The sequence below is a fragment of the Bison bison genome, unplaced genomic scaffold (genome assembly GCF_000754665.1).
Source record: "Bison bison bison isolate TAMUID 2011002044 unplaced genomic scaffold, Bison_UMD1.0 scf7180017860443, whole genome shotgun sequence".
NCBI lineage: Eukaryota > Metazoa > Chordata > Mammalia > Artiodactyla > Bovidae > Bison > Bison bison.
The window spans coordinates 3,194,055-3,204,883 of record NW_011491015.1 but is presented as its reverse complement, the minus strand read 5'-3'; the positions used below and the strand labels follow the sequence as shown (position 1 = coordinate 3,204,883).

Sequence of the window (10,829 nt, the reverse complement as noted above, 5' to 3'; positions counted from 1 at the left end):
AGGGGAGAGCTGTCCCCCTTCGGGCCTGGAGCACCGACTGCTCAACACTTAGACCCCCAGCAGAGCCAGAGCCAGCCCTGTCCATCCCAGTGGCTCCTTGAGATGCCCAGGGAGGGAGCCTCGTCTGCAGAACAGAGCTGATCTCTGGGATCAAGCTTGGGGATCAACGAGTCTCTCAACCTCAGCCACACGCAGGAACCAACCAGAACTGCTCTAATGTCGGGATGCTCAGACCCCCATCTCCAAGGTTCTGGGCGGGGTGGTTTCCCACCCACCCGCTGATGAGTCCAATGTGCGCAAGGCCACGAGCCTGGCTCTAGTCCAACCACCTGTTTTGTGGATGTGACACATTCAGGGCCACCCAGCCCTCCAGTGACAAGGTTGGCACACACAATGGGAAGAAGAATCTCCGGCGCCGTGATTCTATGCTGCCCTGTCATCTCAGCAGCCCGGCAGGGTTGTAGGGGGCCCACCTTGCAGATGGAGAGACTGAAGCCCGTCTCTTCAGCCCAGGGTTGAGCAGCAGCTCCCATGATTTGTCAACAGACTTGTCAACAGCCAGTATGTTCACAGAGAATTACCTGCACAACAAGAGCGGGATTCCATGGAGGGAAGTTCCGTTTGTAGAGTGGAGAGAACCTCGCTGCTCCGAAGGGTGGGACATGGGAGCTTCTTTCACCTCCCTTTCCCCACACTTACCTCTCCTGGGTGGGGGGAGTCTGGGGGTGCACCCGGGGTCTCTCAAACTATCCCCAGGGATTTCGTGAACCCTGCAAATTCCCCAGCTTCCTCCCTGGAGACTCTGAGTCATTAAACCTGGGTTAGGCCTAGGGAGATGCATTTTTAACAAGCAGACAGCTAGTTCAAATGCAGGGATCTAAAGACTGGTTTGAGGAGCTTGGGCTTAAGGGAGAACCTTGTATCTGCACGCTGGCAGGATGGGCCTGACGCTGGCTCTGGCTGGGCTGGTCTAATTCCACGAGCCTCAAGGGTATGAAACCTGTGGGTCTCCAGCCAGTGAGCGCCCCTCACTCTTGGGCCTTCCATGGGGAGGTCATCCAAAGCAAAAACGAGACACTGGCAAAGTTTCTTTGACCCAGAACCTGAAACACTATAGGAGCCCTGGCGTCACAGTTAAGTACTTCCAACCAGGCCCACATATCTGCACATCCCAAGATCCACGCCTTTATCTTGTGTCTTCCTGTCAAGTAATAAGAAAGAACATGCTTTTTTTTTTTACAATAAAAGGATGGGGGTAGGTGCCTTCATCCCTGTTTTACAGACAAACAGCACTCAGAGAGGTTAAGCATGTTGGCCCAGGACACACAGGAGTGGGGCACCAGGGTGTGAACTCGAGGGGATCTGTTTCCAGACCTGGCTTCTTGCGCTCGCCCAGCCCAAGCCAGGGGGAGGGGACGCTAGCCTAAGGCCGGGCATTCCAGGTGGGTTCTGGATGCTAAGGGACAGGCAGGAAGGAGGGGCTGGGCTTGCCCTGGCTGTCCGGGAAGTCTTCCTCTAGGAAGTGACAGGTATTCCAAACCAGAAGCCCAGAGACAAGGAGTCCTGAGTCACGCCAGGTGATGGGAAGGTGGTCTCCACCTCTGGGTGCTCACCTCCAGACGTGGAGATGGAGTGGGGAATGGGATTCTGGTGCCGCAGCTGCTGGGACAGGCTCCTCCTACAGCCACGGGTGACAGGCTCGGGGCTCATCAGCATCTAGCCTCTCGTGAAACTGTCACAGCAATTCTGAGTAACACCCTGGCTGCTGCCGCATGGAAGAGGGAGCAGGGGCAGACAGGATCAATAACTTGTCCCAGGTTATTTGGCCATCAGATGGCAAGACTGGATGTTGAGCTCAGACTCTGCAGTCTGCGCCTGTTCTCCCACTCACCCTGCGGCCCCCAGACTCAGTCCAGGTCCCCTCAATGGCGCAGGACCCCAGCCTGGCCCCATCCCCAGCTCCTCACAGCTGCCAGGCTCCTGCGGGTGCAGGGAGCATTGTTTCAGGTGACTGGGGCCCCACCACTCTGGACACAGGGATGGGGCCAGGATGGGAGCCCGGTTGTCCAGGCAACCGCCCAGCTCCAATGCTGAAACCGTGGGGGTGGGGTGGGAAATTCAAGGCCCTGGAGGGGATGTACAGATGGAGGCAGACAGAAGCAGGCTGGTTCTCGGCAGGTCTGCAGAGCCAGCCTGCCACTTCCTTGTGCCCCCAAGTCCTGCCACTCAAGGCCCTTCCCCTTCTTGGGTCCCTCTCCCCTCCCCTCCTCCTACCTCCATCCGGAGGGTCCAGAGACGCTTTCCCAGGAAGAAAGGAAGTCTCTCAAGGTTCCTGGAGGGAGGAGCAGCCCAAACCTGAGTGGGACCATTTGCAGCCGTCTGAGGAAGTGATGACAACAGTCCAGAGGGACCTGGGGACGGCCCGGGTCAACTGGGACACTGAAGGATTTGGGAGGCCGGTGGGGCCCACAGCCTCCAAGTCTGGGGTGCGCCAGGTTCCACCCGTCCACTGGGGACTCCTCTCAGGGCCTCCGAGGAGGAGGACATGGTCCACCTGGATTGTTCTGCCTCTGGGCCACCTTCTGGCCGTGACCTGGGGCCCCTGAAGGAATGGGGATGGGGTGGGGGAGGTGTGCAAATTCTCCAGGCAAGAATACTGGAGTAGCCCTTCCCTTCTCCAGGGGAATTTTCCCAATCCAGGGATCCAACCCACTTCTGCATTGCAGGCAGATTCTTCACCAAGCCACCAGGGAAGCCCAAGGAAGAAGGAATCTCCCAAGGAGCCTGGAATGGGAGGGGTGGCTGGGGAGGCAGGGGGACTTGCTGGGAAGGTGGTCGTGGCCCCAGGCTGAGCCAGGAATGTGCTGACAGAGGGAGCGTTCAGATTTTTAATTAAAGTGTTTGGCTGTGCTGGGTCTTCGTAGCTGCAGAAGCTTTCTCTGGTTGTGGTGAGCGGAGGTGCAGTGTGCGCACTGCTCACTGCGATGGCTTTTCTTGCTGTGGAGCATGGGCTCCAGGCACAAACGGGCTTCAGGACCTGAGGCAGGTGGGCTCAGCAGTTGCGGTCCCCGGGCTCTAGAGCACAGGCTCAATGGTTGGAGTGTGCGGGCTTACTAGTTGCTCCGTGGCAGGTGGGATCTTCCCAGACCAGGGACAGAATGAACCCAGAATCCACATCTCCTACGTTGGCAGGCGGATTCTTGACCACTGAGCCACCAGGGACACTACTCTGATCCTCTTTTTGACCTTGGATCTGCTTCTACTTCCAGTTCCAATGAGGGGCCCTGTTCCTCCCTGCCCAGCAGGCTCTTCTTCTGCTTGCTGGCTTTGTTCATGACTCTTGTCTCTGTCCTGCCGCAGCAGTTAGCACACTCGCTTCCTGGGTGCACAGCTGGGTTTCCCTTTGAGTGGGGTGCGGGGGTGGGGGTCCTTGGGTAGAAGTGGCCCCTTCTCCTTCAGGAGCAGGCGGGGACCCTGCACCTGGCTGGCTGGCTGGCTGGCTGGTCCTCATGGAGCCTGCCCAGCTTTGTAAGCCTTTGGCCTCTCCTTGAACAAAGGTTGGTTTCTCCTCCCCTCTCCTGCCTCCGGGCGATGGGAGCCTGTCCTTGGCTCAGACCCAAGCCAGGAGCTGGTGGGGGCAGGGCAGCAGAGGAGCATGGGGCCGTGGGAACCACTCTCCCACCCCGCTGGGGGTGTCCAGACACTGCAGCTGCCCTGACGGCCGAGGGTGGGCGGCGGAGAGAAGGGACCTCTGTTCCCTGGCTTCTGGGGCAGCAGCTATTGCCAGGGCTACAAGACTCTTTAGAAATCCAGGCGCGTCAAAGTTCACCGAATGAGAGAAGGCGCTTGGCAACCCGGCGGGACTTTCTCCTTTTTGGTTGTTGCTGTGTGGGGAGGGACAGGCAGCTTGGGAGCACAGAGCTGCGAATCCAGGCTGATTCTGTTTTCCGCATCACACCGGATGACCAGCTGCACCCAGGGGCCTCTCGCGGGGACGGCAGGGCAGGCTCGGCTCCAGGAGGTGCCAGCGAGCAGGAAGAGCAGCACAGGCACCTGCAGGCGGGTTAGGGTTAGGTACAGCAGCTCCTACCGTGCATTCCAGCAGTTTCTGAGGATCAGACCCAGTAAATCCCTTCGGAGCTACATGCAGGGAGATTCTTCTCCCTGAATTTGTGTTTTTGGCAATTGCCTTGTTTGGGGGTGGGACGGGCTGGAAAAAAGTCAGCAGGGAGGTAAACTGACATTCATCTTTTTTACATAGTAGGACCTATAGCAGCAGGATCTGTAACAAGGACGTTTTTCACCGCACTTCTCTGACGGGCAACGGTTCTGACTCTTGGTGCCTCCAAGCTAGGGTCGGGCTCCGGGGGGACTTAAGTTCCCCAGGAACCACTTTGTGCTCTGGGGTGGTCCTTCCCAAAGATACAGAAATAAGGCTTCACTGGGTCGAAGGCTCTCTCACAGCTGGGGAGGGGGGCGGGCCTCTCACCAGGAACAGGAGTTCCCTGGGACTCACGCCAGGAGGCTCACCCGGACAGGAATAAATCAGAGTCACCACTGAGACTTAAAGGACATTTATTATTATTATTATTTAGTTTTTTGGAAGGTGGAGGGGGGCTTTACAAGGGTCTGAAGCCGATAACTAGAAAGGAAGATAAATAAAATACAAAGCCAGTATGTTGTGGCAAAATTCCAGGAAACACACTGAAAAAAAAATCTTTACAGTTTAAAACTGCTTTTACTTTATACATAATTACAAATTAATATACAGCATCTGGGTTTTAACCCCCTTTTAATTAATAGGATTCAGCACAGAAATGTCCATTTAGCATCTGAAAACGACGAAAAGACAGCAGAGGTATCAGGTGTCTGGGAACCAGCCTCCTGCATGTCCTGGGGTGTCCTGTGCGTCAGGGGGGTGACACGCCGGGAACCTCAGACGGAACGCTGACCGCGGTGGCCCGTCAGAGCTCTGGAGCCCGGGGAGGTCCGGGAGGGGTGAGCAGAGGCCCGGCGCGGCCCGGGGATCCAGAGCAGGTGGCCGCCGTCCGCGGCAGGAGACACGTCAGCCAGCTGGGTCTGCCCGTCTTTAAACCTTCGCAAGATGGAGGAGGAACTCAAGGCCGGCTAAGCTTCTGACAAATTAAATCCGACTGGTACATGGAAAGAAGCCTTTGTGGTTTTTGTTTTTTCCCTCTTATGGCAGCACTGAAAGACTTCTCGTCCTAAAACCTGGCCAGCAGGCAGGAGATCTCAAAGCACAGGTTAACTAGGAATGTTACACTACACTGAAGAAAACAAAGCCAACCAAAACGAACCGCTGGCCTTCTTCCTTGTCTCTGAGGGTCGACCGGAGCAGCAGCGTCAGGCAGGGTTGTGACCCGGGGCCGCCGGTGAGCATGTCACACGGCCCTGCTGTGGGATGGCGGGCGCCAAGCCTTAGCCACCGCCGCTGCGACACAGAGGGTTCTTTCTGGGCGTCTGCAGTCCAAGCATGTCCAGAATCCTCAGCAGTGGCTGGGGTCCCCTCCGAACCACCCTCTTTTGGCTGCTGAAGCCCACTTTCCAGTCCGTTTCTCCCAACTTCTCCCTCACAACCAGCCCCTGGGCATGGCTGTCCGCGGGGCACACCGGGCCCCCCATCAATGCTGCATCAACAACCACAGCTCCAAGCTGACAACAGATCCTTGGGAGCAAGAACTGGCTCTGGAAAACAGAACTCTGGGGTCTGAGGGATGAATTAGAGTACTGCTGTGAACCACACCCTCCAGGTTGGAGGTCTGGCCCTAAGGCTAATGGTGCTATCTTTTAGTTAAGGTGGGGCCTATTTATAAACCCAGACACACTAACACCCACCCTCCAAACAAACAAACCCCAAGGGTCTTACAGTGCGTGCTCCCTACTGCTGCAACTAGGGGCTCGGGAAGACAGCAAGTAACTGGAGAATGTCTGCAAAGAACAACTTTTAGTGGTATTACCCTGAGACGTGAGAGGATAAAAGGTAAGGTTCGTACCTTTCCAAATAAAAACCAAAACCTCGTTAAGGAGTTCCTCCCCACAGACCACTCTCGTAGCGATAGAGGGGGGAATGTTGGCAAAGGCTGAATGACAGCAACTGGTCTGTTGTTAACTCTCTCCATTTTCAAAGAAAACAGTCAATAGCTGATTGTCGCGGAGTGAAGCCAACCACGGGGAGCGTTTAAAGTGCACACGTCGCCCGACTAGGATAGCGACCACTGAGATGACGGGAGTCCTGAGAGAAGGCGCAGCCTCCTTCCAGGTGACTCACTCGATTCTGGGACCCTGGGTGGTGTCTCCATCTGCTCCCCAAAATCTAAACGCAAGGGAGGTCAGGCTCCTGATTCCCTAAGCTGAGAAGCTTGCCTTCCCAGCTTGGGGACGCTGCAGAGAGCAGAGTCTGAGTCGCCCTGAGAGGCGGCCCCTTCTCACAGGAAAGAAACCTCAGCAACCAGGTCAGGCCTCGAGGGCAGAGGCGGCCTCAAGGTCAGAAGCAAAAGCAGGAGCAGCAACAATCCCAGGTGGCTCCCCAAACCCCACACTGGAAGGGGAGAAGGGGCCAAGGCACGGAGAAGCATGGGTCTGGGTCAGGGGGAAGACGTCCTGGGATTCAGATTCGAAACTCGTCCAACCACAACCCGACCAGGTTGGGTGCAGGCGGAGGGCTAATCGTTTCAGAAAACTGCCACCAAACAGCCGAGGCAACCGCTACTTCACACCAGGTGGGAACGAAGGACACTTTGAAACTGAAATCCAGCTGTGTGGTGACGGAAACTCTGTCCGGGGGCCTCTGGTGGAGAGCCTGTGTGAGGGCACGGCCACCAGCACCAAGCCCTGGCTTCGCACCCAGGGCTGGGGGGGTCGGGCCTACACAGACGCCGGGAGGAGGACGCGGGCCCCCCGAACCAGTGACCAGGACAGAGCGCTGAGCTCCCTGGGGGTCTAAGCAAGGCCATGGCAGGCTGGCCATCCTCAGAGCTGTAGGGACTGGCGGCGGAGGCAACCTAACCTTCTGATGTTCAGGGTCTTTGGTCGGAGGGTTAAGGGGGTGCATATCGAGGTTCAGTCAAAAATCAGCTGGTTCTCAAAGCCTTTCTGAAGGGTAAGAAATCGCCGTGATAAAACGAGGCACATGAAGCCCATGGGTGGCGAGTTTTTTTAACTCTCAGGAAGAAGACCTCTCTTGGTCAAAGAATGAGGTTGGCGTGGGAGGAGGGAAAGAAAGGGACTTCACCCCCCACCCTTAATTTTCCTTTGGGCCTTCAAGGCACTTTGACAGACCTGGAGGAGTGAGGATGCAGCGTGGGCTGCTTGACCGGACACAGTCAAAACCGTTGGGCTGGTGTGTTCACCCTTAACACACACGCACGTACGCACACACACGGACACACACACACACGCACCCGGCACACAAATAAATAAATCTAAAGCTAAAACTTTTAAACCAGACCTCTTTCAAATAAACTGAAAGATAGATATCTCCATCTGCAAGGCCAGCTTGCAACTCATCAACAAGCACCAAAGTACAGACCTGTTTGTTTTTAAAAAGGTTATGTTCAAAGACCCACGCTCCTGAGAGGCGAAGGCAGGAATCAAAGGCCACGTGGAAAGCACAGCATTTTCCAGGGTCTTCCCCTCCCCCACAATGAGGGGGGTAACAAGCGCAGCAGGTGCGGGGCCTCAGGGGAATCGCTCTGCACCTGCAGGCTGGTGACGAGCCTCCAGGAATACAGATGAAAACACAGAAAAAAGGAGAGAGGAGGAAAAGAACAAGCGGACAGCACTTGTGGCATCTTCAAGGGCCAGGGCACAGTAACCATCAGAACTTTAGACTGCAGAACTTGGAGAAACCACAATTGTGCCGGGCCTCCCGACAGAAGGAGACCCTTCCAGGCCGTACCTTCTGGGCCAGCTCTTCTCCTGGTCTGAACTACTCCATATGCCCAGTTGTCTAGGATAGGGCGGTCACCCCACCCCGGAGGAAGAGGCAGGTGGCCTCAGGGCAGGCAGAGGAGCGCTGGAGGCCACCCTCTCCCCTGGCGGGGGCACAGGCAGGAAAGGCTTCCCTGGGGAGCCACTGCGAGGCTCCAGGGGGATGGCCAGGGGGTCATGGTCATGTGCGAATGGCCAGTGACGACCGGAAAGTGTCACTCTGCGGGGGTGACGGGAAGATGGCCTCTCTTACTTCTTCTGTGCCCAGAATCCGTGGGCAAACATCTTGGAAAGCCAATACAGGATTTCTTTTAGATCTGATGACTTCTTTTTTTTCCCCAAAGTAACCGAAACACCAAAATCAAGGTGTTTCAGGATCATTTGCTTTTTAAAGACATCGAGCCTTCTTTCACTGGTTTTCACAACTGTTTGCTGTCCCTTCTGAATGAGAACTACACGCAGAAGAGGCAGGTGAAGTATGCACGGGTGGGTTTGCCAGGAGACAGCCTGGGGGAACCAGCGGCTGAGACTCGGAGCGCACCCACCGAGTGGTGGGGTCAACACCCTTGTGCGGAGCTGAGCCCGCCAGGCGTCTGGTGCAGTTCACGCACAGTCCCATCGTATTCCACGTGTCTATACAGACGGGTACCATATGCATTCAGACAAAGCGCAAACTACTTGCTGTTTGATTTTTGGTTCTCTTCCCCCAAATCAAAAGGCAGCCAGAGCTTCAGACCACATTCGGAAACACCCTCTTGGCCTCGAGGCATTCCTGACATGTCCACAACCATCGCCTGGACTTCCGGGGCCACTATCCTCGTTGTAATGTGACCTCAGCAGGGCCGGCCAGTGGTTGGGTCACAATCCCGGGCCTCCTGCCCCACCCTGGCCCCCAGGACCATCTGTCCCTCGGGCCCAGGCCCCAGGGCAGTGGGGAGGGCCGTGGGGCGCGGGCGTCAGTTGGGGGGAAGTGCACACAGGATGTTGGGGGTGGATGTCACCGGGCAGGACGGCAGCGGGACCGGTCAGCAGATAATCTCTTCCCCCTCCGCGGGCACCTCCGACGCGAGGCCATCTGGAAAAAGGAAGCCAAGAGGGAGAGAGAAATTCAGACAAAAATGCTCTTTTCATTGGTAAATTCTGGCCTCTCTTCCCTAAACACAAGTCCCCCGGGATGCAAACAGACGCTGGGCAGGTGGGTGATGACTTCTGCTGCGGCGCCCCCTCCACTGATACAGTGAATGAGGTCCTCAATGATGTCCTCTGTCTATACATCCTTGAACTCGACAGAAGACAAGCCTGGAAACAGGGATTTCTCTGCACCCTCCCGCACAGAAGGGAGAGCCAACCCTGATGAGAAGGACTCAACCTTGTGTCGTGTGGTCTGATTGTGTGCCCTGCGCTGGCGGGAACGTGAGCTAATCCTGAGCTGCAGGGTTCCTGGCTGTCTGGGCTCAAAAACACCTGCCTCATATCTCCTGCAGGATTAAAGCTGCCCTCGGAAAATGCTCACCAAGCACCTATTAGTATATTACTTTTCTTTTTCCTCCTGGGTCTTTTAGAAGACAGTGTCAGTTTTGTTGCTTTTTGAAATGTTATGTAAAGCCTTAAACTTTACAAGAGCACATAAGCAATTTGCATCTTTTACGTTTAAATATGTTTATGTGGTAAGGGAAAGTACTTGCATATGAATATACAGAATCTTTAAAAAAAATCATCCTCCTTTACAGTACAAATTTCTTTATACAAGTATCTCAACTTGTGTCTTTAAATAAAAATGTTAGTGACTGGTTAAGTATCTTCTGAGATTGCAACAAATTCAGCTTTCTATTGAAGTACTTATTACTGGACCAGGCCGAAAGGCAGGGAGGCCTGTAACTGATTCACCGAGTTTCTGCTCCTCATCTGGACAGGAAGCGTGAGAAAGGAGCCTGTGCTCCGTACTCTGCACACATGCCACACAGAGTGGGTTCCTAAAAGCTCCCTGAATTTCAGTTCTCAGCGTAAGTTCCAACAGTCCCCTATGGGCAGAACAAGTGGGTCTGGTGAGACATATGGGGGTCAGCTTCTATGCCCCTGAAAGGCAGGCACCTCTTTGTAACTCCTCCTGTGCTGCCAGAGCCCCCAGGGGCAGTGCGGCCTGAAGGAGACCTGGTGTGTGACTTACCCCCGGGCTGTGAGCGGCTTCCTTTGCCCTTCTTCTTCTTCTCCTTCTTTTCCTTTGGCTTAGCTAACCCGAACAGGCGGGTGGACGTGGACACTGGGGTCTGGCTCTGAGCCTCTGGTGCTTTGTTTGTCTGGCTGGCGGAACTCAGCATGTGAAAAGGCCCCTTTTCTTTGTGTGTCCGAGAGATGCTGTTCCTTTTGGGGGACACTGAGAGTTCTGAGTCCAATGACCCTGATTTGGCTATTGAAGATGCAGGTGGCGAGGGGGTCTCCTCAGGGTTCGGAGAGAAGGATGGGATCCGCAGCAGCTTGGTGTTTTGATATGAAACCTGTGCATGGTTGAGAGAAGGGATGTGACTTGGGGGACCGGCAGCGTCCTCAGTGACTGCTCAGTGGGCGATGCACAAGGTCACTGGGGATGCTGGTGTGTCAGACCTGTGCACACTCACTGCCTTGGACTCTGGAGAACTTGAAATAAAGACCCCGAACTTCTCAGTTCCATTCCCTGCCCCCAACCCCCTGCAGGATCTATGAAAGTGCTAAATGACCATTTTGATACCTTGACTACTTCTATTATTAGCACTGTAAAGAATGAGTAGCACCTTGGATGAGGCAGCTCACAATTCCCATCCCCTGGAGAGGCAGGAAGAGCTGCTTATCCGATGACTGATTTAAATGCATGAGTGGATAATTATTTCATTGCTAAGAGATTA

At 55.2% G+C, this 10,829-nt stretch overlaps 1 protein-coding gene across 14 annotated transcripts in view; it reads right to left on the bottom strand.

Annotated features, from left to right (window-relative positions):
* Window positions 1-4,558: 4,558 nt before the first annotated feature.
* The window catches only part of AKAP13 (A kinase (PRKA) anchor protein 13), a 322,135-nt gene continuing 315,864 nt past the window's right edge, over window positions 4,559-10,829 (bottom strand). For all 14 annotated transcript variants that reach the window (XM_010832167.1, XM_010832169.1, XM_010832166.1 and 11 more), the window contains 2 exons: window positions 10,118-10,445; window positions 4,559-9,025 (listed from right to left, as the gene is read on the bottom strand). In XM_010832167.1, coding sequence (XP_010830469.1) covers window positions 8,976-9,025; window positions 10,118-10,445 — 378 coding nt within the window. In that variant the 3' untranslated portion in view covers window positions 4,559-8,975. The remainder of the gene's footprint in view (window positions 9,026-10,117; window positions 10,446-10,829) is intronic.